Source organism: Acanthaster planci, linkage group LG05 (genome assembly GCF_054643075.1).
Source record: "Acanthaster planci isolate LZ-2023a linkage group LG05, COTS_SCS, whole genome shotgun sequence".
Taxonomy (NCBI): Eukaryota; Metazoa; Echinodermata; class Asteroidea; order Valvatida; family Acanthasteridae; genus Acanthaster; species Acanthaster planci.
Window position 1 is genome coordinate 17,734,421 of NC_141781.1, and position 27,734 is coordinate 17,762,154.

Here is a 27,734-nt window from a genome sequence, read left to right on the forward strand (position 1 = left end):
CCAGCTATGGATTAGTACAGTCAGCCGGCCGCACCGGATGTACATGCACTGTACAAATGTTCATTGAAATGATGAAATGAAGTCAGACTCAGATAACATCAAGCAATACAGTGAAGCCGGTAAAAAAATAGCATTTATTTTCGGATTTTGTCGCCGAACCAAAGTTTAAAAGCTATCATTGCGGAATGGCACGAAGTATTCTAATCTTACTGTCTTAGTCTTTATAAATTTTCCTACGGAAGAAGCAATGTATTTTTGGTCATGAAGCTTTTCTTTCTTCACCCCTGTCATCAGTGGTCCTGCAAGTGTACATGTACATAACGTAGATTGTAATTTGTAGGCCTACTGACTGTACTACTTTTTACTACGTGTAGGTCTAGTACGAGTAGTGTTAATTGTTATTACGCCCCAACTGTAGCGTTTGTCCTAACTATAGCTGGGACAATCCCAACTGTAGTGCTGCAGTTGGGCTGGCCCAACCATTGTTGTCTACCAATTTTTGTAGAACATTTTTCAACCTTAACCAAGTTTATGCATCTCACACTTGACACAATGATCTAAAATATGGCACTTCATCTATCTGTCTATGACATGACATAAACAATATGACTTTGGCACATGCTGGCCACTTGTACACTGGACCTCTATGCTGTAGTTGGGAAGGGCCCAACTATAGTTGGGACTGATGTTGTAGTTGGGGCGGAACAGTGGCCTACATCATGTACTACTACTTACATGACTTAGTAGTAGGACTAGGCCTATGTGTTTGACACGGCCCCGTGTTTTCTCAGTGAATACCACAACATTTTCGCTACTGAATTTGACTTTTTTGGAAATGTTGCTTCCAGATGGCTAATGTAATATTAATAATACGTGCTACTGACGTGACTGAGTGGTTCCCAAGCACTGCTACAGTGCTGGGTCACTGTAGGGAAAATTTGCCTTTGTATAATTTATCGGCCTAGTTAGCCAAGGCGAATAGGCCTACATGTACTGTATCTTGCCAACATACCGTGGCAAATTTTATCTGGTGATTCTGTGCATACATTGACATGGTGCATTCCTCTTCACGTGATGGAATTCAGACCTAGGGCCTACACTGTACATGTCATGCATGTACATGTACTAGTTCAGTTTTGGACTTTTTTCCTAAACCCTTACCCTACATAATGCTACAAATTACTAGTTGTAGTAAAATGTAGTATTCAGCCCTGTCGCTTGTAAGAGGATGTGACCTTATTGTTCTCTGAAGCCATAAGATACAATAGATAAGACAATGTACCATACAGTGCTGAGGCACTGTGAATGCATGGCTTAATTGTTCTCTGTATAAGTAACAATGGAAATAACCTTGCCAGAAGTAGTAATATGTAGCGCGAGGTCCTTCAAGTTGAAAAGGATTCTTGTGACGTTTTGAAAAACCTCCAAAATGCCTGCAATGAGGTCTTTAACTTGGGTCTGCGATACCCCCAGAACCGTGGGGTCTGATGCCCGTGGGAGCAGGGCAGATGTCTGACCCTAGAGTTCTGGGGGTGGGTCTGCAAGTCATTAGATATGTGCAAATATATCATGGCCACCCACTCACTTGGTCACAAATGGTGAAGTTACATGTAGATGTATAATTTATTTTGTATCAGTTTCATTCTGATGTTAAAAAAAAGACTAACATGAAACTGGATTAGGGCACAATATACAAGTCTATTAATGTTTAGTCATGTTAGTGAGGCATTTTATTATATTTACATAGTACATGAATCTATCTCAAGTCAACAATTTTCTGCTTACTTGTTTAGATGAATATTTCAGACAATTGAACCACATGCATTGATGGGACACAGCCAATTTGCATGAATCGCAGCAATAGGAATGGAAGCTACTGGCTTCGGAAACGAGCCGTAGGGAATTCCAAACCAGTTTCAAGAGTTGCCACAAGCACCACAACAAGACCAGTCACTCGATCTGCAAAAGCCAAAGCTAAGACCATGTTGTCACATGTGCCACTGGCCACCGAAGAGGAATGTGTGGTGTCTGTCCCAGATGAGGAGTCGTCGGACTCATCGGATGAGAGTGACTGTGAGAAGAGCTTGAATCCTGAAGAGACGGCTGCCATTCCAACTGAGCTTGAAATTGATGTGGTTTCCTCAGATGAGCCTGCTGAAATAGAAGAGGTTGTTCCTCAAGAGAATGCTGATGCACAGGAACAGGTATCTTTATGTACACACCATGTTTACTTTGTAGTATTCATGCAAAACATTTGAAAGAATTGTATGGACGGTGTTTGAGCTATTATATTGAGTGTAAAACTTTTATTCAAAGGCAGTGGGTGGAAGATTTTCGTGATCTCAACAATGGCACTGTTAAATTATCCTGAAATGTCTTACTGTAAAGTAAGTGCATGGCAGTTTCAGACAGTCGGTGAATTCTTACCGCCAGGAATACTGTCATTTCTGAGAAAAGAGAAATTTCACATTTTATCCAAAGATTGTCCATCCGGGCGATCTTTGGAAAATACAGTTTGTTCAAATACCGCAACCATTAATGGGCGCAACGAAAATCTGTGTGAAGCGTTGAGCTGAAGAATCTACATGTACATGTGTATGTTAACGGGTAATGTACAAACTGCCAACACGCTTTTGGTAAGCCTAAAATCATTAATTAACAAAATACACATGTACACATAACTGTACCAGTAACTTACAGTCTAAAGGAGAATTTGGACTGTTTAAAGTTTACCTCAAGTGAGTACTGTATATCATTTTGTTATCACCCCTTAAGATAACGATATGGTCCAATGGCCGTTCTTGAACCGAAGCCTGGTTTTCTTGAACAAAATCTCCAATTTCGAGATACGGAGCTTTCTGTTTTCTAACAACAGTAACTCTCATGCCCAAAATGCAAGGATTTGTTTATTTTATAAAGTGTTTATGATGGGCACTCATGGTGTGTGGACAGTTTTTGACCGACTTACTGTGCATGTACGTACATGTACGTGTGGAGAGCGAATAATGACTGTGTCGTCGTCGATGTGCACCAGCACGTGTACATGAAAATGTGGTCACGCAGTGATTGGTGACAACAGTCACTTCACTGCCTGACGGAATGTTGTTGATTCAACAAATTTTCCACACTGCATTGTTGAAGAGGAAACACAGACTATAAGGTAAACTTGCCAACCACTGGTATTATGCAAAGTCATGGAAAAACGACGCACATAGTTGGTCTGCAGATTGACCTCACCTGTGCACTGTACAGGCACTCAGGAGCATCCTGTGGCCCATGGATTTTTGCTCGACAAATTACACGAGCTTGGCTTCTAGGGTAAATAATGAACAGTGCTTTTCTCAATTAGCAGCAATTTCTCATAGCAGTGATCTCAAAAAATGAAACAAGTTTGTGGAATGATACACAAAGTACACGTGTAAATCACAAAGCCCCAAATCTGCTAATTTTGACAAATTGCAGTACCTTCAATCCTTAAAAACCATCATTCATAAACTTAAAGTTTCTTTGATAACTTATGCATTTGTTGTTCACTGCCTGCCATTAATTTTACAAACATGAACATTTGATGTGGGATGGCAAAATGTTAATTTCTATTGTGGGTATAGCATTGCTAACTGAAAAATGTAAATTGTGACCAGTGTCGTATGAAAGAATGTGGAGTGATAGCTAAAAATGTGCGCTATGTATCTTAAGTATGAGCTGTGATTAATTCAGTTTCAAATCAATGCAGTGTGGAAGAGTTTGCAGAATTAAGGAAGGTTCATGGGGTGTGAAGAACCTTTAACCACTTACCGCCGGTGTACCGGACACTTATTTTTTATACGCGTGGCCTGGGTCTCTGAAATCGGACAAAGGGAACTGGGCCTTGTGACAAAAGACCGTACTCGTGACAAAAGACCAGGCTGCTGGGCATTACCAACATTTTTTCTGGGCTCTTTTTACAAGGCTGCAGGCCTGACTGAAATATTCCAGTGTCAATAGATGCTGTCTGTTAGACAGATTAGAGTAGAAAACAGAGTAGAAAACACCTTCGTGTGGGTGTAAGTGTCCAGTAAATGAAGATATGAATTTTAAACAATTTGGAAAACAGAAAAAACAGAAACTTATCCCGTCCCAGCATCATCAACATTCATAAATGCCCCGCCGCGAAGTGGGTAAAAACAAAAGTATAGTGTATGTCATGTTTTCTTGCTGGATGGAAATTGGGAAATGTTCAAGGATTGCAAGGGGCGATGAGAGTTACTAGGATTAATGGAACCCAAAATTTATTCTGTTCCAAGAGCTGGGGTTGATGTCACAAATGCCTTTCAAAGTTCTTAAGAGGATAACCGAAATGTCTTGAAGTTATATGTGCATGTACCCATATGTAATTTGTTAGCAGCAGAAGCAGCATGTTGAGGAAGAGACAGACATTGATTCAGGTGGTCCAAGCTTCTCCCATACTGCAGCAGAGCAAGCTGAACGCTTTGTACGCAAAGTGAAAGAAGCAGCCTGGCGCTGGCGTGTGACCCATCATCACCTCCTTCCTGATTGGCTCAAGGACAATGACTTTCTTCACTTTGGCCACCGCCCCCAGATCCCATCCTTCAAAAGTTGTTTTGGCTCCATCTTCAGAATCCATACAGAGACGGGGAACATTTGGACACATCTGATTGGTGAGATTCAAGGTTCTGATTTCCTCATGTGAAGATACATGTACATGTAGCTTGTTTCTGAATTCGTGGGCAACCATGGCAGCAGTTGTTTTTTTACAAAAAACAAATGCTTTTACTCTGAAGTTGTTGAAGCACATGGAATCAATACAGCTTACATGTTCCTTGAGTATTTGTTGTATTATAGGGGCACAACCACAGCACTGAGCAAGAATACCAGAATACATGTGGTTTGTACATGTGTACATGTATACGGAGGTGTACACACATACATGCAGAAGTTGTCATAGCATAACCATGATAACCAGCTAACATGTACATGGACATTGTACACATATGTTTTCATTGTCATAGTGTTTGCATCTACATGTATGATTTTGTTTTCAGTCATGGAATTATGCTGGTATTGAGACATATTTAGAAAACAGACCAGTTTGTCAAATAGGAGATTATACAAGTCAAATCGTTCAACCATCATCAAGTCCTGACAAGGCCAATGCAGTTAAGTCATAAACGTAAGTCATCCAGTCACTGTCCAGTCACAGTTCAAGGAACAAGCTATTCAAATGAACTATGATTAAACAGTATGTTTCACCTTGATGACGCCATGTGGTTTCTTCTGGTTTGATCTTTTCTGGGTACATAAGTTTCATCCTGTAGGCAAATTACAAAAGAAACTACATGTATGTGAAGAAGCCTCCGCCCCCCCAAAAAACCCTACATGTACATGTACATTTTACATTTACATTTACACGCCGGAAAACATGAACATGCATGTACATGTAAATATATATTTATGATATATGGAATGTAGGCATCGTCAATATTGTATCTTGGCTGATATTGAAATATCAGTTTTTTATATTGATATTATTGATACATCAATATTTGTTCATTTTAATTTCCACCTTAACTTACGCCATCTACTGATAAACGTGAGAGCAGGACTTTATATCCTACTGTACACCTTTACACCTTTTTGCACCAAAATGTCCTGGATAGTGCAACAGATGTCATCGGTAGTGGTTCTGCATAATCTTTTAAAAATTTTGTACATATAAAATATGAAATGTCCAATCAATCATTGCTATTTTAGATGTTGTCAGTGAATTATGTTTCCTTAGGGTGGCAATGCATATTTATGATTATGCAAATAAGGGTGGAAGTTTGCAGACTGATGTCAATAGAGAATACCAACTGCAACCCGGCTTTGAATTAGAAAAAATATTCTACCTGCACCAGGAGTGCATGCAATTGAAAAGGTTACGTGCACTTCTGAAAAGTTACATGCACCATTAGCTTATGGGGAAAAAAAGAGAGAGTAGAACATAGTAACTGTATGTTACCCTGCAAGGTTACCTCATTGCAAGCTACATGTACCTAGCTAGCTGTCAAAAACTCAACCATGTAAACACACGATATGGTAAACGTAGAGTATACATACTGTACATGTACATTTGACGACGCAACGGAATCAAACAACACACACGCACGTGCGCTCTATAGGGGTTGGTGTCAATGCATTAATTGCTGTAACCCCCTGTGCTAGTCTTTCCTCAAGAGGTAAAGTTGACTACATACCGGTACATGTACAAGTTAGCTGCATGTATGTGGACTGTGCCCGGTAATGCCAACGTTCTGTGTGGTTGTATTTAGGCTAGGTCCATGATGACACAACAGAGTAGAGAAGTTAATATGTCACATGCACAGTTATGTGTGCAACAGGTAAATGACTTTTATGAGGATTGCATGTGTACATGTAGTTGACGTACTGTACAAGCTGTATTGGCACTTCAGCATGCAGCACGATGACCTTCGTGGTTGGATTGTCAGTGCTGCGGTGCGGATTATGCACCTGTGCGACTTAAACGCCACCTTTAAATCTTAATTTGCCAATTTTTGAATGCAGTGGCTTATACACCGGGTGGCTGATATTCCGAAAATTATGGTACATGTACATGTAATTGGTCAGCGGTACCTTTTGAAATAAAAATGTCAAATGAATAATAGAGTTGAACACCCTAGCAGTCGAGGTCTTGCATCTTAAGATGTTAAGTCCCATCCAAGAATGCATTGTGTGTCTTTGTTGCTGTGTGAGTTAGTACTTGGTACATGTACAATGTACATCCATCGACAGTCGACACTTCATATAGCAGGGCCACAGGTTAGCCTCTGTTCAAGTGGTGTTTTCAAGGTTACATGTACATGTACTCATGCATGTACATTGTATTTGTAAATGATCTGTAGTCTGTTTCTTTACCTGCTAGTCCATGTTTATTCAAAGCAGGAAGTCCTTGTCATGTCCTTGTTTTGTACATGTACACTGTAACTCAACTGGGTTCAAGAAACATATTCTCATTGAAGGTCTGTTGAAATGGATTCACAATCTACTCTTAGCCCCCTATCATCATTAATCAAACCTGTCTAACTTGAATTCTGTGTTCTTTGTTTTATACTCCCAGGATTTATTGCATTTGTTATCCTGATGATCTATTTCCTGGTGGCTTCCATCAATGACCAAGAGAAATGGGAGAAGATTGTTGTTTACATGGCCTTCTTCACTGGCGCTGTCCTTTGCTTGTTCTTCTCCTGGGTGTTCCATACTGTCTATTGCCACTCTTCTAAAACATCACTACTATTCAGCAAGTAAGTGTTTACGTAAAGGTTTGTTTCTTAATGAACATAAATTTTTCAAGTTCCTTGAATATGTGTTTGTTTTAACATCAGTGGGAATGAATGATATATGTACATGTACCAGGAGGTGATCCACAGGTTTATTTTGATGTTCTAGTCAGTTTTATTTACCAGTGCATGTATACTGGTATATGTTTTTACAACTGGTTGATCATTTTTGGGGCTTATTCACTGGTATACAGCCCATTGACAAGGAAACGGACTACCGGTACATCTATGACTACTGGATACCACGTGATTAAATGGGATTTTTGACATGTACTATTTCCTACATGTACAGTACTTTGTCCAGCTGCTGTCTGCCACTTGAGCATTGAGCAAGTTTGGTCAAAGACCATTTGCTGGCCAGTGGTTAATGTTAAAATAAAAGGCAAACATCGGTAATTGAACAATTGAGTGATAACCAATCCCCATCACAGCAGCTCACATTCCTGGCTTTCTGATAACCAGTGATGCAACCAACCCACAGGGGCATAAACTGGCCCCAAGTACTCAAGCAGACCTATCTAATTATTGCTGATTAGTGTGCTTTCAAATCAGAGTTAGTCAAACCATGGTTTATTGATAGTTCTTCATTGAACATGCTTATTTTTTAAAACATTGTTCTTGTGGTGTGACCCCTGGTTGCATGGCAATATGTGTATAGTATTATGTGTAGAATTTGGATGTGGTTCTCTTGCCTCTGAATAATGTCACTAAAACTAAGACACTGATAGTTTTGGAGACTGACAAAGTAGGGCCTACCGAGATAGGGCTGGGAACCTGTGTAATGGATATGGGTCATTCCACGAAGTTCAGGCACAGTTTGTGACTGCTTCCCTTGTTACATCAGTGAAAATAAACATCTTTTTCCCTGCATGTGGATTCTAAATTGACATTGTTCTAAATTTTGCTAGGTTCTTGTAGTGGTGTGCTTCATCTTTGCCAAATAATAATGACTTAATCTGTTGTAATGTGAAAATAACGGGCAATAAATGTTACCAATGTAACAAGGGACGCTGTCACAAACTGTGCCCAAACTTCATGGAATGACCCGTATATATTAATGCCCATGTTGCTGGCATGCATTTGAATTGTGAACTATTTTTGGTATTTGTGTAGACTTGATTATTCAGGGATCTCTCTGCTGATAGTTGGTTCCTTCATTCCATGGCTATATTTTGGCTTCTATTGCCAAAGCACTCTGCGCTATGTCTACATATCCCTGATTGTGATTCTTGGTCTGGTCTGCATGATTGTGGCTCTACGTGACCAGTTCAGCACAAGGAAATTCCGTGCTCTCCGGGCAGGTATGGTATGTTTGTAATTGGTTGCAAATCCAGATTTCATTTTTTTATTCTGCAGAGCATTTTGTTTTGCGGAGCCTTTGAGAATGTTGTGCTTATAATATCTTGCAGTCATCTTGATAGGAATGTTGTACAAATTTATCTTACACACAATGTGAAATATCCATTCTTCTGTGAAAGGTAGGCTCATACATTTACATGTATGTGAGAGCCTGAACAATAAATGACCTCAATAAAAACATCTGTTGGATTGAAGTATAACTTCACAGACCCATGTATGTTACATGTAAAGTTACTTGCATAGCAAGTTTAGCTCAACCTAACCTGTTTAGTGTCTAGTATGCTCAACCTAACCTGTTTAGTATCTAGTATGCTCAACCTAACCTGTTTAGTATCTAGTATGCTCAACCTAACCTGTTTAGTATCTAGTATGCTCAACCTAACCTGTTTAGTATCTAGTATGCTCAACCTAACCTGTTTAGTATCTAGTATGCTCAACCTAACCTGTTTAGTATCTAGTATGCTCAACCTAACCTGTTTAGTATCTAGTATGCTCAACCTAACCTGTTTAGTATCTAGTATGCTCAACCTAACCTGTTTAGTATCTAGTATGCTCAACCTAACCTGTTTAGTATCTAGTATGCTCAACCTAACCTGTTTAGTATCTAGTATGCTCAACCTAACCTGTTTAGTATCTAGTATGCTCAACCTAACCTGTTTAGTATCTAGTATGCTCAACCTAACCTGTCTTTGAGGAAGAAAGGGGCAAAGAGTGTTCATGGAGCACATGTAGGCGGTAAAAAGTTTACAAAGTTACTTGTTATACTTCAGTTAAGAAGCAGCTGGAAAACAAGGGACGCTTTGTATTGACTGTCATTTACTTCTTGTGTACAGGTTTGTTTTTAGGTCTAGGGTTGAGTGCCATCATCCCTGCTTGTCATTTCTTGGCCATCAGTGGTTTTGTGGAAGCCTTCCAAAATTGTGCATTTGGTTGGATACTTCTCATGGCAGGCTTGTACATCACAGGAGCCATTTTTTACGCTGTGCGTATACCTGAGCGATTCTTCCCTGGCAAGTGTGACATATGGGTAAGAGAATAATCCGAATTTATGGACATTAGAGTTGCAGTCTGTAAGTTAACTTACTTGAAGGCAAATGACATTTTACCAACTAGTGTTGTAGTTGTCCCTTTAATAGTAAAACAATCCCTCATCACATCATGCCGTTGAAATGGCAATATTGGCATTGTCTCAGCTGTTCATTAAATCTGCCAAGAAACCAGTTACTTTGTATAATGAGCTCTCACAGTGCGTTCACCATGATGAGGTACATAACCCTTGCTGATTGGCAGAGACCATTAGTAAAAATAAAATCTGGAATACCAGACAGTGTGGAATTAATCTTTAGGCTTTTGATTCTATGATTGTATAATACCAACTCAGATGAGACGAGAATCCTCTTTGAAAAGCATAACTCACATGTTCAGAGTTAATGGTGTAATTTCTATGTGTAGTGTTTCAAAAAGGTTTTCAAGAACATGGGCTACATAAATTATTCTCTAGCCAGTCACATGCAAAAAGTTTTGGAGCCATTAACTCCAAAGCTTTGAAGGCTTTCAATATAAAGCATATTTGCTGCATGTACATGCACCTGTGTAGAGTTGTCAGTAGATTGGTAATCGTTCTGGCAACCAAACGGACATATAATGTACACATTCATGTGCCCCCATTGAAAAATTACATTCCTTTGGAAACATGATTACAACTGATAATTTGGCATGGGAGGAAAGTTTTAGTTCTTCAGGTTTCTGTAATAAAATGAGTTCTTGAAAACTGCCAAACAATTGACCTGCCGTTCTTGTTTAGGTTAAGTATTCTTTTTTCCCCCAGTTTCACAGTCACCAGTTTTTTCATGTTCTGGTTGTGGCAGCAGCATTTGTACACTACCATGGACTCAATTTGATCTCTTCATACCGAGAATCACTTGGACCATGTGCTTCGGACATCCTTGATGAAGAGGTGCAGACAAATGTTTTTACAGGTGATGACCTTTATGTAACAGTACCAAATGTGTGAACTTGAATGCATTATGTTCAGGTCTTAGATTTTCATGAAATTTAAGAGGGAATAGGTTTTTGGCCAGGAATTTAATACCAAATGATAATGGTTTGAGCATAATATAAATATCTTGTGTTCTTTTTCATTGTATGAAGTGTAACAGTTTTTGCGGTATTTTGGAATAGAATGTTAAGCTCAGATCCATACAAAAGTAGTGATGCAGTTAAACTAGATTATTTTGAGCCTAATTTGTTGCCATGATCTGATGATGGAAATACCTACAGAATACCTCATACATACAATTGATACAGGATTTTCTCTCTGGAAAATCTGTTTGTTTGCATTATTTGGTTGACATTTTAAGGATTATTTACAATGAAGAAATTTAGAAAACCATGTGACATCCATTCAACAATAATGTTGGTTTCTTATTATTGATGGCTCACATATCCCCATTGCAGTGCACTTTGAACATTTGCCCTTCATTTGCTTAGCTGCATACTATTGTGTACTTTTGTGCCCTGAAGTGCAAAGAAAGTAAGAATCTGGCATCTGAAACACCTTTGTCCATAATTCTTCAAATTCCAAACTCACATGTTAACACAGTTCCCTCATTTCAAAGTGCGCAGTTTACTTGTAAGGTGTGCCAGGACATCATGAAGTTAGGGATTAGAATTGAGATTCTAATGGCGTTTCATAATTTGTCGGCATCCAGAAAATGCTCTTGGAGGTTACCATCAGGATCTCTTAATTTGTTCCAAGTTTGTTAGTTATTAGGGGAAACCCTCAACCAAGTTGCAGTCACCACCTCTGTGACTTTTGACTTTGATTTCACGATACTTATTTCACACACGATTTAATGGCAGTGGAAATACTTAATTACCAAGTTTGAAGCTCATTTCCATGGATATTGGCAATGCTACGCTACATGCACTCATGGAAAGTCATGACATTAGGAGATTACAATGTGTGTATTTATTCCATACATTTTTGGTTATTTGATACCACTTGTTGAGATACTGTCTGCCTTTCATATTGCAGAACCCCGGGGGGGGGGTTGATTTGGGAAGAGTCTTGACCTCATCAAATCCTAGCCAGAGACTTTGAGCTGGATCTCAAATTGGAGTTCAAATGCACATAACTATCTCAACATTTGACAGTCATTTGTAGTTAGTAATGATAAGCAAATGGTCAATCTTTCTTCCTTGTGCTTTTACTGCGTTCAGAACTGCAGAAATCATTTCCAGTATTTGTTAAACTACATATAGGAAGAAAAAGCTGGCAATCTTTGTGATAACAATAAACAAATCAACTGGATAATCACTGAATTTGCTGTCTGATGAAAGTACACAAATACAGGTCGCAAATAATTGTCTGGGAGCTCATCAGTCTGTGTGTAACCTCTGTCACTGAAGGTGTGTGTCATAGAGCCTTTACAAATGTAAATATTAATGATACAATACAGCTGAACTTTGTTAATGAGAGCACTGCTGACATGAGATTCTGCTTATAACAAGACAAATTTCAGGTCCTAGTCCTGTGTTTTCATTCCTGATAATACATCGTTCCCGTTATAATAAGGTACATGTTATTGCCAAGTCCAAAGGACCTCTTATTAACGAGGTTTGATTGTACATTGACATGCCACATGTTAAACCACTATATGATATTACAGGGGCACTTTCAAAGTCATGTTACATTGAAAACTCCATACATTTACATCTTTTTTTTGACTTGATCTTATAATCCTGCAGTATGTTAGTGTTACAAATTTGTTTCTGGTCTACGTTGATATTATTTGCAATTATGAATTGTTGAAATTCAAACTTGTGCATGAAGCTAACTGGTGAAAATAGTTCTCATTTCTGACATTGACATGGTAACAGTGCTATGTATGTTAGGCTTGGACGGTACAGTATTACTACACTTCATAAATATTCACAAGCAAATCGGAGCTTGTCATTGGCCAATTCCACCTCACGTCTGGGAAGTAGAAATGATACGTGACCAGGTGACGTCATAGCGGTAAGTATCCACCTCACTGCCATGCGGTAGTTTTTTCTGGTAGCATCCCTCTGGAATCCGCCGTGCAAATATGTAGTCTGTGTCATGTAATCTTTACAGAACCAGTCTGGAGTTGTATCCTAATGACTATTACAGTAAAGACCAAAAACGTATGTCAGCACCAGACCATTAAAGCCCTGTTTCTATGCACATCTGCACTCCATTATCATTACATGGAAATTTAGCAGCTGAGAAACAATGATGGCCTCTGTGAGTACACTATTTATGAAGTGTAGTAAAACAATTACAGCATGGTTTATTTCAGGAAAATACATGTACAGTGTAGTGGAAATTGCTGGTCCCGAGGCGTAGGTCAGCTTGACTACAGGTAGTCAAGCTGACCTATACCTCGGGACCAGTAATTCCCAGCTGACCTACACCTCGGGACCAGTGATTCCCAGCTGACCTACACCTCGGGACCAGTAATTCCCAATAGTACCCCTCAAGCCATGCTGTATTTTTATATCACCAAATAGTGGCGGTATTTTTTTCAATATTGAAAAATACCGACTTGTCATGCTGGTTGTCCATATATACTGAAATACTGTTAAATACCGCACAGAGTTTTGATAACATGGTACTCTTGCTAATATGCTTTGAAAATAAAGGAAATCCACCATATCATTGTATTTCACTCCATCCTTTGTGGTACAAGTCCAGTGTCAATCAGTATCTACATTGTCATTTGGACTTAGCAACATGAAACTTGAACAACTGCCAACCCACCAGCCAAAAGCCTTGGAAGTTCTTTCACCCCCTCCATCATGGTGTTTGTGGTTTAGGTGTACATGAAGCTTTTAGAGTCCGACTGGAAGTCAGAAGTAGTTGCTTTTTGATGATGCACACTGAATACCCCACTGCAAAGAATCTCACGATATCAGTGAATATTGTTGTATTTTTATCATACATATTGTGGTGTTCAAAAAATGCAATACCGTCCAAGGATAATGTATGTCATTGTGAAGTGTCACACACTCAATGCTTGTTACCTATACTTTTTGTTGCATCCATATTTGTCATAAAATGATCAGTTTCTTCATGAATGTGTAACCTTGTAGCTATGGTAAGAGCTCTCAGGACAATTCCAACACAAATGATCTGACTCTACCTCATATATAAGCCATTTTACTCCTTTCTGGACAGGAGCAAGTGGAGGAAAGTGTCTTATGTCCCCAGAATAGATTTAAATAAACATTCCATTGTTGTTTAAAAGCAACCAGTTACATTTGTATCTACAGAGTGGATACATTACTTCAGAAAGTTTGAATAAATGTAACACATGGGTTGCTGCAATTTTTATGGTGTGAAACAGAAAAAGTATAATGTATAACACGTTCAGCAAGTCTAGATGGTTTGACATTAAACAAGAAAACACCAGGAAAGATGTGTGATTGGTTTGTTCTGAAGGGTACCGGTGATAGACAAGTTGTGTAGGAGTTGGTAAATGCTGTATAAAGTCAACCGTGCTTGCTAATTTGCCATGGCTGAAATACACACTGCATTGGTTTCATTTGGTTTTGCACTTTTTACTCTTACAGAGATTTAAGAAATAGGATGAAATTGGAAGCCTGGTTTTAACTGTATTAAAGGTAATTGATTGCTTTTTGTTAGTAGTGCTTTTGATTGAATATTAAAGAGCTATAATAATAGAATTGTATCATGTCTTGAAAATAATTACATGTATATTCAGAAGTGTGGAATGTATGCATTGAGCAGATTGCTAAATTGAATGGAAGACACATGTAGGAAATCTGCAAGAGTTATGCAAGCAGTCTTTCAGTACAGATATACAGACTACACTATGATAATGTTAATTAAGCGGTATATATTGTTTTAGACGGTTGAGTGAGGGTGTAGCCTACTGTGGGTCATGTAGTGTAACGAAGGTGTACTACATGAGTTTGGAAGGATTTTTTCCACCAACACAAGATATCCACATGGTCACCAAATCTAGAGTAGATATCTCTTTGTTGCACTGTCTAAAGTCCAGATGTATGCAACTTGTTTAATTCACAACCATAAAGGTCAAATAGATGAAAAGAAACATTAGCCAATATAGCTGGGTCTTGGCATTGAAAGGGTTAACAGTCAATAGGAACAAATTCAGATCACTCCATGTATTTAATGGATAGTGTCAGAAATTATGAATCAATTTAAACGCAGGTGATGTATGGTGTACTTGAGGAATGTTGATCGTTTTCCCCCCCAATGCGTACCACTTTGTTGAATAAGATATTTGAGGACAGAATTACTGAATGAAAATGAGGGCAGATCTCAGGGTTAAAGGGAAGTTGATTTGACCATGATTTCCATGATTTCTGCATTGGACGTCTCAGTCTAAAATGGAGAATGAAACTGTTGTTGAATTTCTGTATTGATTTCGCTGTTACACCAAAGTGCCACTAACAAGGTTCATATTTCCATATATTTTATGCAGGTTTTTAACAACAGCCCTTGATCACGTAGAGACATGATACGAACTTAAGAGTGTCCACTTGACAGATTTAGGCCACACTATTGGTTGATCAGTATTCTGTCGTGGGTTTTACATCCATGTACATGTAGTTCTCTGCAGCATTAAGTAAAAATTGATCGGTGCCAGACACGATGGAATTACTATTATGGTTGTAATCTATAGAAAAATAAGTGTGTGGAAATATTGTAAAATAAAGATAAATATGAAAATGAAACTAAGGGTGTATCATTATTATTCAAGGATGACTTATGTGTTAGGCAGAATTGAATACATACAAAGTGTTTCACACCAAAATGCATCAGTGCGCTAACCTTACATACTTAGTGTAGACTTGTGAATAAAAGATGTCCACACGATGCGGGAAAGGAAGACGCTCTGCAGACTTACATACGTCCACAGGACATTTCCCCTTCTCTGAATAAGAAGTTTAGAGTCATTGTGGGGTAGGGGTCATCTGTCTTAAAAGGCAGAGGAATAGTTGAGGAAACCTTGTACTCAAAACCATGTTCCCAGTTCAAGAAAATAAGTATTTTCACTGAGTTTCCGTAACTGCACGAAAAGAAAGGAATGTCCACAGACAAGTGTGGGTGAGTAAGCTCCATTGACAGCAGTTTGGTTTGAAACACTGTAATGATAAGCCAGTCCTGCGCTTCACCAGCATAGAAAAAAGAAAACTCACCTCCGGGGGAAAAAAATTTCGAAGCAATGATACCTTAGCATTATCTGTAGTGTTTTGTGCTGTGACATGTACAGTCACTCTTCAGAAACAACACGGGACTAGACATGAAATTTACTGACACTGGTCAAATGTCAAATCTTTAAACTGACACACAAAATGTACTGTCATGAAGCAAAAACAACATCATCATATCAACATACATCAAAAAGGAAGACTTGTGAAATCTGTCCAACTTCATTCCTTATCCATTTGACATTCCAGCACACAGCATTCTAGGTGTATGAACAACTGACAATACTGAAGGTCTTTACTAGGCAGAATATGGCATCATGTGACTCATTATTTGCAGTTTTGAAAAAATGTGTCAGCATCTACATGTAGGTCTGTTATACACAACTGGTTTAGCAGCTGTATCACAGAGCGCCAAATTAGACCAAAAAAGTGCTCGGACAAAATGTCATAACACAATCAATTTTGTTCTGCCATTATCAGCTTATGATCTGCCATATTATATAAAAGGTAGAGTTGTAACGTGTCGTGTAAAATTTGTGCACTCTGCACAGAATGCTCTGTTATCGCTCAACCACTTAATGCACACAACGCCATTACAATTATTTACAAATACATGTACTTACATAGTTTGTACTTTGGTAAGTGCATAGGTCAACCTACTAGTGTTCAGCAGGAGTAAGACAAACGGGTCAACGAGGGTATACTCCCATCGCACATACAGAAATACACTTGGGTTGAATTGGAGGAACCGCACCAACACAGCCAACCACAACTGGTCCATATTGCCTGGTACCCAGGTTATGTGTCATGCATGGGTTACCACAGAAAATTGAACATCAGTTCGGTTGACAGTATGACCTATGTTTTACGGTGTGCAAAGAATTATGGGACGATTTCATGTCTGTGCAAGTAAAGTACACACGTGTTCATACACGTGTGGTGCTGGGTGACATGGGCTGATGGTGAGCGATCAGCTCTGATGAATGGCTTGGGCAAAATGAACGCAATTCTAACACAAAACTAATAATAAATAGGATGCCATAATCACACATATTGCGTTGTATTTTAAGAGCTGTTTTTGATATGTTGGTCGGACAATTTGCCCAAGCATCTTTGAGTCTGTTCGGACAAACACAACAAAAGGCTCGGAAAAAGGCCAACATCCAACCATAATTTCATGCTATTGTATCATGTTTGTCATAGCCCCCCCAAAAAACACTGGAAGTATTCCAAAATCTTTGATTACAAATGAAGTAATTGTAGCGCTACCTTTTCTTGGCAAAAAAAGCACTGAGTGCAGATTCAATACTCCATAAAACCACTTGAACATAAAAGAGGAAAGTGAAGACATTAAGGCATAATAATAAAGTAACTTTAATAATAAAGTAACTTCAGACAAAACTAACAGACACAGCATCTAAAATACAGGGAAAGAAATCAAAAAGAAGACTTAAAACTAGAAATCTGTAAATTGCTGAGACCAGTATCCTACTTTCCCATACTGGCAGCCACCTTAAAATTGAATTTGGTGCAAACCAAACCAACCACTGAATGAACCTCTGGTATATGTTGAGGACTGCACTGCAAGATAAGCTGATCCTTTATCTGTCTTCATTTCTAACTATGAAAGATTTCATCTGATGAATGAGACAACCTTTTGTGGGTCATGGCAAGAGATCATTTCCAAAGAATGCGATGTCCATATCTTGAGATGCCAACAGTACTTTATGGACATGATGTGCTTACATCATGATCTGGAGCCAAAGTGCTTCCTGTAAAATGTCTGAAAAGTTCTGGAGTTCAGGAGTCCGATCAGCAGAAGCACTATTAGATATCCCAGCATGCACAAGGCAAACAAATGGTTGCAGACAAAGGTCATGACCTTTGACCTCGGCTGGGATGAGCTGCATCAAGAAAATAAAAAGGAATTTAAAAAACAACATCTAAACCATTTAGATCCATTATGAAAAGGGCTCCCTGTTATGTTGTTATGGTAGGAAATACCCTTTCTTACTGGCCCAGCTACCCCACTGGGAGACAGGTCCAATGGCTGATTACAGACTTCCCCCCCCTCCCGTGCTGAGCTCTATTGTTTACATTTGTTGACTCATGCAATCTGTCCCAGAAGAAACCCACTAGTGGTGTTACACTCCTCAACACAAAACAAAACAGAATCCCTTCACCAGCACAGATCAAAACCTGCGCTCCTGGTTTGGTTTACAATGAAACCTTCACTGAATACCAAGGCTTCCTTTCAAGAGAATAATAAAAGCTCCCTCCCTAGCAAACCAGAAGTCTTTAATCCAGTAAGCCATCTATTGTTCAGCTCTGGGTTTGATTCAAGGGGCAATAAATTGATGCGCCTGACTGACTTCACAGCTAGAGGTCAGAGAGGCCTCTAAACCGGACTGGGGTGGGCCGAGTATCGGACTGGCTTTATATTGGACGGACAGGGTAGGGCCGGGCCCTTTTCATATGGAGGCTAAATGGTCACTGTCCCTAAATACATTTTGTTCACTGGTATATTCAGAGGTATATTCATTACATGTATCTGCATGTGCCTTGCACTGCTTTGCAATTGCAATTCTACACCATGGCATCAAAGTCTTCCATGCCGCCCCCAACAAGATCCAAGCAGCTCTCCAGTCACACAAGGACAAGCAAGACCCCAAGACCAAGCCAGGCGTCTACAGGATCCCCTGCGAATGCGGCAAGGTGTATATCGGCGAGACTGGCAGAGATCTCACCACCAGACTCAACGAACACCGAGCCCATGGACGACGGGGGGATCTCGAGAAATCTGCCATCATCAAGCACTCCAGCACTGAAGACCACCAAGTCCACTGGCAACAAGCCCATCTCATTGCCAACATAGAACAATGGCATCCACGCCGTGTTCGTGAGGCAATTGAGATTTACAAGAACAGAACAGTTCCGCAAGACACAGGCTTCATCTTCAGTGACATCTGGCGCCCCATCCTCAACCCTTCTTAGCTCGCCTTATGGGTCATCTATACCCCTTGGCACCCTGCCCCAGTTCTTCCTTTAGTCTGCCTATGGGTCCTCTATACCCTTAGCACCCATGTTTACCAATCCACACCCCCAACAGTACTGCCACACCTGAGTAAGTTTACCACCACGCATCACCAAGCCAGCCTAATCCCTTCTCCAGAGTTCCCGCCTTCACGCATCATCGGACTAATCCCCTGTCTCTAGAATCCTCCACCAGACTACTTAAGCTCCACTCCCAGTTAGTATCCGGCATTCTCCTGATGACGAGCAGAGCATACTGCTTGAAACGTCGAGTACCACTGGTTCTTTTCAGAACCGCAAATACTCACAAAAGAGATACGTCCATGGTGCTACCGCAAACCTACTTTCTATTTTGCAATTGCTGTGAGATCTTTGCTGAGAATGAAGACTGACGTAAAAGTTATTCCTTCCATATGTGAAATTTTTATCTTCAAATGTCTATGAAAGACCTGCTTGACTTACCGTTTTGACTTGGTTTTGTCAGCAAAGACCAGTAAGTACTTGAGTCTCACCACTTCGTTGTTAGTGACCACGTAGTACTTCTCAGGTACTTCCCCTCCCATACTCTGTGGCGCATGACTCCGCCTACGCCCATCATTAGCATTACTGCTTCTGTCTGAAAATGGATCATTAAACTACACTCAAAAGATCACTCGTAGGCACATTACACTTGTGTCCTTGTACACCAATCACAAAGTTATTCTTTGATGTTTTCTCATTATTACTTTGTTGTGATAAAAGGTCATTTTCCATAACAAACCTAAACATGTAGAGGTACTTCTGGTAGGAAGGCTTACTTGTCCACTGATCACGGGAATAGCATTACCAAAAAACACCCCTGTTTCTAAAGTTACTATGAGCATACTGAACACTGGGATTTCCAAACCTAGGTTCCAGGTCAGGTTACAGTTGCAAATTTAATGCCCTGGCTGGAAACACCAAATCCTTTTAAAACCATGGGTGTGACGTTTACACTTTTTACATCATACATTTACAGCAGCATCTGATCTTGTTAACATAAACCATGAACGCATAAACCTCAACAACTGCTGTATGCTTTGTTATGAAGGAATTACTTGATTAAGTTGGTGATGGACTACTTAGCCTGGGTTAGTACTCTTCCACGATAGTCAACTTATCAAATGTAAAAAAATTGCAGCATGCATTACAGAAATGAATCTCTCGTGTCCAAGTACACCCAATAATTGGAAGCAACATCATCTGTACATATACCTCTTGTCTGGCATTTGACATCAGGGTGATCAATCAGTTCACACACTGCTACACAGCTAAGAGTGGTTCCCAGACTACTGCCTTCCCATGCTGTACCAATGGGACTGTATGGCATGGATACACTCAGGTCGCTTGACAGATAGGTTCCCTCACCAAATAATGAGTTCTATGGCAAAACACAATTTATATTGAAACTTGAAAACCAAACCCCTCCCATTTTGTAGTGTCCTTTATTCTAAACTCACATGCCAAGTATATTTTTTTGACTATATGGATGGTCCTGGAAAATCTGTACCTTTACAAAGCAGCAAACTGCTTGAATTCGCTCTCAAAAATGAACTGTGCAGCTTTGACTCTTTTTCGTACCACATGATTGACTTTTAAAAGGACAGAGACAGCCTAAGAAGTTCTTTTGGGAAGTTCAGTATGGAGTATGGGGTTTATAAACAACAACATATAGGAGCATTTATCAAGGTGGCATACACGTATCATCAACATCTATACTGACCATACATCGTGTAAATCTATCACTCTAATGGATTTGAATGATAGTGGCAAGAAATAACTTACAGTGGCTTGGCTGTACAGGTAAATGTATCTCCATAAATCTTGAAAAATCTTCCCAAACCAATATGACCAGGTCTGACTTAAATTGTGTCTGCCACTCTCCATCTCCAGCTTCTGCTGAGGAAAAAGTTTCCCTCACCTTATTCATGTGAGCATGCAGGCCATTGTGCAGAATAGAGTAGAAGTTATCCAGCCGACTTCCATGATATGCATAGATGAGATCTCTAGACTGCCGTAACTCATCAAACTTCTGGCTAGACGCTGAGCTATACTGTACCTCAAAGACATGACTAGGAGTCACCTGATAGCTGGATTCTCCTGTCAATTCCTGTATTTGTTGAAACTGTTCAAAAGGATTTCCTTATTTGTTTAGAATCAGTATTTATGAATGGAGATTAACCAATAGATAATGATATCAACTTACCAACAGAATTTTTTAAGGGCTATAGAACAATGTAGAGAGGAAGCTGCACAAGTCCGAACTCTGCAGCCACTTGGCTGGTGTATGATCAATGCTGATCAATGTACTCTGTCGTAGGAAACCATTTTGAGTCCAAATTTCCATGTGCAGTTCTGTTTATTCCCAACAGAACTCCATAAAATGAACCCAAATTAATAAAGACAAAACAAAGACACGCACACAGACAATCTCCACAAATGGGATGAATGGCCTGCATATACCATATGCAGCAAGGTACCATCCAACATTTCTAATCAGTGTAAGTACTAGTTCAAATGTACACAGTAACTAACAAAAGTTTATGAAATATGTATTACATACATGTACATGTACATTTGTCTTGAGGTCACAAGAAACCAGTTTGTTACCTTTGACTTATTATGCCAATGGACAGTTAAAGGATTCTGAAGCAGAACCCAGCTGAGCAGTCTCCAAGCTTGCTCTGAGATGAGTTTACTCTTATCTCGTGCTTGAACCAGATTCCGTAAATTGGGTACTTCATCTGCAACTGACTTCTGTGATTAAAACAACAGAGCATTTGCTGGGTTTATGTACGTTTACAATAAAAATCTGGGTCTGTCCACACTAACAGACACATTTGAGTGACATTCAATACAAATTTCCAACTGTAACATCCTGCCATCATTTTTAGCTTACATATGTCTTCACTGTTTCTGATTGTTGCCACAGAAAGGTCAAGATAAATTGAGCAGCATTTGAGAAATTATAGAAGTTAATTCTTGAAAATATAACGTTTGTCACATGGACAGACGTTTTGTTTCTTAAATGTGAAAATTAAATTCAAAACACAATTGAAAATCACCTGCAATGTATTAAATACTCTTTTTAGTTTACTATTAGAAACTTTCATTATCTCATAAAAACAATTCCAGTGTAGATAATGCTGAAATTTATTTCAAGAAAAATATATAACCTTTGTCACTGGACAGACATCATGTTTGTCACATGGACAGACATTTTTCTGGTGTTTGAATTGGAACATGAAAACAAAATTGTTCACAAATCAAACTTGTTTGTTTTCAGTTATGAAAACCATTTTTTAAAAAAAGACTATAAAACTTCAGCTCAAGTGAACACTATGCAAGTTTTTCTCAATGAGTAAGGTTTGTCATATGGACAGACATACATGTAATGTTTGTCACATGTCACAGCCTGGGAACAGACAGTCTTCTCACTTTCATTTCAGCAAAATTAACCAACTTTTTCTAATGAACTGTTAATTATTTTATTTAATTTTACTTGATTATCTTATTTAGTTTGATTGTAATTTTGTCGCCTTTAATTTGTTGGACCTGTCTGGGAGAATCTGGGTGTTCTCTTGGAAAGTGCTTCCAGTTTTCGGGCACAAGGATGAGTCTTGGATGCACGATGGGTCGTTGGCGGGAGAGTTGGTGCTGGCCGCATGTGGAAGTCCCACAATGTTTGGTTTAAACTTTCAAATTTTTAATTATTTTGGGTCTTTGTAAATAGTTGTTCTAATAGGTATTTTTTCTTAATATTGTTAAGCACTCCTGAAAACTTTTTATAAAATGAACACTATATAAATTTAATTTAATAATAATAATTTGGTTTTGTAATAAATGTATGTGCATTCATAAGATAAGTCTCCTAAGATTTTACAGAGGGAAAAAATGGTTGTGACAAACGTTACAAAATAGTGGACAGACATTTGCAAAGTTTTTCTCCTAAATCAAATCTTAGTTTTGTCATCTGATATAAAAATAACCACAAATATTAAACTATTATAGTAAAAACTTTTCTCAGGAAGATAATTTTGTTCAGGTTATCTTCTCAAGGAACGGCAAAATCTGCCTGTTTCATGTTTGTCACTTTGTGGACAGACACTGTGACATACATGTACGTTATTTCTTAATTACCTCTCCTTAAATTCCTGTTTAAGATAGCTTACAGAAATATAAAGCCCTAGATTTTGACACACCTCTCAAATGTTATACTTGTAGTACCCATGTTTTAACAGATGAAGTGCTTTTCTCCATGAGAGTGGTATTTTAGACAACCTGAAAAACGTGAGTTGACACAGTTATGTGCATGTCCCACCAGAACCCTCAATACAAGCTGGAGATTTTCATCAAGATCCTGATTATTTTGACAAAGAACAGTCAAGTCCTATTATACTGTGTAAACTACATCTCCACTATTATACGTGTGTTTATCAGTAAAAAAGTTCATTTCTTGACTTCCAACACTGTTAAAGAAACAGAAGATTTTGGTTATGTGCCAATGTGTCTGTTATCGTGGACATGCACAACATGATATCAAGTACACCTGTAAACGATTAGTTTTTGCACTGGGAAGAAAAAAAGTTTTGATGTGGTTCCAAGAAACGACAATGAAGGAATACCGGTCAGTTATTAACTTGATGGCTTTGACCTACTAAAACTTTTATGTACATGTATGTCTAGATTTTTTGCTGGGAAAATACCAAGATAATTGTGCAAGAAAACAAACGGTAACAGTTTCATGCTGGACATTCTGATCATATTTAGCCACAAAACTGAGATAAAGCTGTTCTTACCAATGCAGTGTAATCCTTTTCTTGGTTGTTAGGAGTGCTTGCTGGTAATGTTGGTGGAAATGGCCTTAGTACACTGTCCCGACGATAGCTGTTTAGCGCTGACTGGAAGAGACTCCACTGGAGATCAGCTGCTGTCTCATCAGACTGAATTTTAGCCAGCACTTTGCTGATGGACTCTTCCATTGTAGTCTGCGCATCCATTCATCTGTATTACGTTGTACAGAACAGCATGCATGATTGTTGTTAACCATCAATTAAAGGGAACGTTCACTGTTACCAGGTTACCAGTATCTGGAAAAATGTGATGTCATTCCCAGGAAGAAATCTTACTTTAACAACCACTGTACTTCAGCTCCAAGATTTACAAAAATGTTGCATATTTTGCTCTTGCAAATTTTCTTTTGTAGGATGATTTGGTGTTGTTCCAGTACATGACAGTTGGTCAGTACATGTAAGTGGCTACATGGCTACAAGGTTATGTAACGTTGCCATGGACATGGCAAAGTCAGGCACTTTTGAAAATGAAGGAACACACCATAAATAATGAGTTCTTGACAAACAATTCTAAGTCCAAATAGATTACCATGTGGCTGACTGCAGCTATGAAGTCAGAATGCATTGAGAATGACATATATGTACTGTGGGTAGATAGCTGACCAGGACTAGATGTACATGCAACACAGTAAATGGCTACGAGGACTGAAGTGGGATATGTGAGTGACAGGGAATTCTACAATTGTGCCAAGTCAATACTGTATGAGGATTGTGAACAATATCTACTGCCTATGTAAATTTAATCATGGCCTCCATTATCACTATAGGGTCCTTTGGGCCCTAAATAACATTATTGTTATAACCTCTTTAGCATAACCGTATGGTCTGCACTACCCCTAAGCTGAGGCAACATCGTTACTGATTTTGGAGTTGCAGGAATGAGGCCATTCACTGAAAATGGCAATTTTAAGTGTCTAGCTTTATGTTAATATCACTAGGGTAAAATGTCGTGTTGGCGAATGTTTTACCAGTATTTGCTGTTGAATACCCCGTATCATATGTTAGAGGTACAGCCCATCATAAACATTATTCCAAAAGTAACTGATGAAAATACTGTTGAAAAGGATAGGCCAACTTGGTTTAAAAAGGTTACTGGACTGAACTCTCTGTCATATCTGTCATGTCTGTGAAATTATTCTTTCTTGCAAGGTGTTGTTTTGAAAAAAAAACAATGAAAGAAGGCCATTCCCAACAATGCAGCTAATGACAAATTTTTGGAAAGGCACTGGTCTATTTTTTGCTGCAATCTGACAGAATTCCAGAATGATATTCTGCCGGTAGCTTTGTTCTGATTGGTCCATATTGATGACATCATCGTTGTTGGTGTACATGTACCCTAACAAGGCGTGGTTCCTAACATGACCCACTTTTTTTTTTACCTGTAATAAGAGCATTATACATGTACATGTATTTACCTCAATCATTTTCATAATAAATAAAACTTGATCAAGCTCCAATATTCTTGTGTATAAATCTAACATTTCTGTCTCCAAGTCCCAATGTAATATCATTTTGGCTGCATTTTCCAATTCTATTGTCACGCAAAGTTAAATGTAACTCTTAAAATGTGCCCAAAAATAACAGAATAATTTCCTTAATACTTGGAGTTGGGTATATGTGAGTGAAAATAATAATTTTTCTAGAATTTATTGACTTTGAAGAACCTCTCACGTGCCAATGTGAAATTTTCTGAATTTTTTAATGTGTGCCATGTTAGGAAATTTTGAAGTTATTCAACACAAAATTTTGGCATAATGATGCGCCATGTTAGGGGACTCTATGGTCAAGTTGACAACGAGAGAGTACACTGTGACTTGAGCACCAGCGTCCGCTAGCAACTGTACATGTGCATGTACATATATTCTGACCCATTTTTTTACGATGGTCGGGCGACCATCGTAATACTAGTTAATTTCATGTTAATTTCAATTTTCTTATTTGTACATGTATTTTCAAGATATATATTTTTTTTTGCATTGGGGAGAAGTTAATTTATATGACAGGTTTTGCCCTTACCCAACGTACATGTATATACTGATAAACACTGCATGCTCTGTGCTTGTCCGAGAGCTTGCGAAAGCTTACTCGGGTGGGACTCAAACCCACAACCTCCTGCTTACTAGTGCAGACGTCTTAACCACTCGACCAACGAGCTTGCCTGGGTTGGCTGGCCGGTCCGAGTCAGGTGCAGTTGCAGTGAATAGTACTACACTGTGATCAGCCAATCTTGTGAAATTAAGACAAAAACCAATGGTGTACACCACCTACATAAGTACATGGCCAAAGGCCTAGGCTAAGCCATTGTGGATCTACATGTACATGTATGTACTAGCGCTAAGTAACAATAATAACTTAACCCCAGCCTCCCTCAATCCTCAAAAATCACAATGATTGAATTTAAAGCTGATGATGATTTTTGAGGAATGATGATGAATGGAGTTACTAGTGTTCTGTGTATTTCACAGTACTGTGTAAATGCATGAACAGTACACAGTCAGCCTGTAATACATGTATGTATACTGTGTACATGTATTCATTACTGTGTACCACTGGTTCAAGGACAAGACTCCCATTGTTTTAGCTGTTACTGGTTAGTCAAGGCTATCCCCTCACTGCAATGTGTTTAGACCAAAATTTAATGATTTTGAAGGATTGAGGATGTGAGCACCACTCATTTTGAGCAAAGTTCAAAAAGTTTGATGATTTTGGAGGATCGAAGATGAATGCATTTTTTGATTGAAGATGAATGCATTTTTTGAAGAATAGCAATTTGATGATTTTAAAGGATTGAGGATGGTGCCCAGCAATTTGGACTTAGGGGGTTATTAAACATTGATAAGTTACAAATAACATGCATGATCAGGTAAGCCTATTTGTGCAGTCATGCTATTTAGCATCAACAAGCGTCAACACTTATAACTAACATCAACAACTAGAAAATACCCTCTAAGGATTTAAAAGTAGTTTTATCTGAATTTAGAGACTCTTAGACCTGCCACTTTGTATAAAAAGAAACACCGAATGCGCTTCCAGATTAATGCAGAAAAAACAAAATTTTTTCGTGATGCAAAAACAAGATGGCGGCACAAGCAGGCCTGAATTTGTTGCTCAGATTTCCACCTTCAAATATTATTTTCGATAATATGATACGTTGATTATGATACGTAGGAACCTTACTAATAGAGTTATATTGTAAATAGGCCCTAGAAAATATTTGTATAAAAATGCTTGAGTAGTTAGTTGACGCTTTGTTGACACTTGTTGACGCTAAATAGCATGACCCTATTTGTGAGATGATGTCTCAAAATTGTGGTTGTTGGATATGGAATACTTTTCCAACTTACTTGACAATAACAGCATCAAACTAAATGTTAAAAAAATAAATGTTGCATCCTGACTCCACTTTTCTCATCACACATCATCTCAATAAAAGTCACTCATTATAGAAATGCTGGAAAGACACGAATTCTGAACTGAGATTGAGAAACATGATTTACTTCTACCATCAGCCGACCATTGTTACCGATGACGATGTTGTCATCCAGTCATACATGTACCAGTGGCACTAATGCCATTAGTAATGGTTGTTGGGAAATAGAAAATTTCCTTCATTCCCCATAGACTTTGCACACAACTGCTGAAGCGGAGTCAGGATGCAACATTTTTCCCCATTTACCAACATCAGTGAGAAAGGAAACCCGACACAGTTAACTTACAGCTTCAGTCCTCCTACATGCACATTAATTATGTACATGTACATGTACGTGCATGACGTGTATTAATACTACGCAGTATGGACGCGGCCATGTTTGTCTCTTTCACAACTTTGCGGCCCCCCCAAAAAAAGGAAAATAAAAATTTACATTATAACGTTGAAAATAATAATAACAAAAACAATAAACAACTT

At 38.7% G+C, this 27,734-nt stretch overlaps 2 protein-coding genes across 7 annotated transcripts; one reads left to right on the top strand and one right to left on the bottom strand.

Annotated features, from left to right (window-relative positions):
- On the top strand, positions 1–15,446 carry LOC110987623 (adiponectin receptor protein 1-like). 2 transcript variants are annotated; one of them, XM_022250496.2, is made up of 7 exons: positions 1–119; positions 1,794–2,204; positions 4,382–4,658; positions 7,118–7,301; positions 8,451–8,638; positions 9,530–9,723; positions 10,525–15,446. In XM_022250496.2, the coding sequence occupies exons 2-7, from the start codon at positions 1,848–1,850 to the stop codon at positions 10,708–10,710; spliced, it is 1,386 nt and encodes a 461-aa protein (XP_022106188.1). In that variant the 5' UTR covers positions 1–119; positions 1,794–1,847; the 3' UTR covers positions 10,711–15,446. The 2 variants fall into 2 exon arrangements, with proteins under 2 accessions (XP_022106188.1, XP_022106190.1); XM_022250498.2 differs by having other exon boundaries at positions 4,385–4,658.
- On the bottom strand, positions 2,127–27,695 carry parp16 (poly(ADP-ribose) polymerase family member 16). 5 transcript variants are annotated; one of them, XM_087136728.1, is made up of 7 exons: positions 27,544–27,695; positions 23,774–23,978; positions 21,585–21,731; positions 20,896–21,099; positions 20,190–20,355; positions 19,419–19,572; positions 2,127–2,151 (listed from the first exon to the last, which is right to left on the bottom strand). In XM_087136728.1, the coding sequence occupies exons 2-7, from the start codon at positions 23,972–23,974 to the stop codon at positions 2,142–2,144; spliced, it is 882 nt and encodes a 293-aa protein (XP_086992854.1). In that variant the 5' UTR covers positions 23,975–23,978; positions 27,544–27,695; the 3' UTR covers positions 2,127–2,141. The 5 variants fall into 5 exon arrangements, with proteins under 5 accessions (XP_086992854.1, XP_022106191.1, XP_022106192.1 ...); XM_022250499.2 differs by lacking the exon at positions 2,127–2,151 and adding an exon at positions 16,017–17,827; XM_022250500.2 differs by lacking the exons at positions 2,127–2,151; positions 27,544–27,695 and adding exons at positions 16,017–17,827; positions 27,325–27,507.
- Positions 27,696–27,734: the final 39 nt, after the last annotated feature.

Coding starts and splice junctions, on each gene's coding strand:
- LOC110987623 (XM_022250496.2), top strand. CDS start 1,848: ATGAATCGCAGCAATAGGAATGGAAGCTACTGGCTTCGGAAACGAGCC. Junction 2,205..4,381: donor ATGCTGATGCACAGGAACAG/GTATCTTTATGT, acceptor GTAATTTGTTAG/CAGCAGAAGCAGCATGTTGA. Junction 4,659..7,117: donor CATTTGGACACATCTGATTG/GTGAGATTCAAG, acceptor TTATACTCCCAG/GATTTATTGCATTTGTTATC.
- parp16 (XM_022250499.2), bottom strand. CDS start 23,974: ATGGATGCGCAGACTACAATGGAAGAGTCCATCAGCAAAGTGCTGGCT. Junction 20,356..20,895: donor TGCATGCTCACATGAATAAG/GTGAGGGAAACT, acceptor GTTTTGCCATAG/AACTCATTATTTGGTGAGGG. Junction 19,573..20,189: donor TGTCAAATGCCAGACAAGAG/GTATATGTACAG, acceptor ATCCATTTTCAG/ACAGAAGCAGTAATGCTAAT.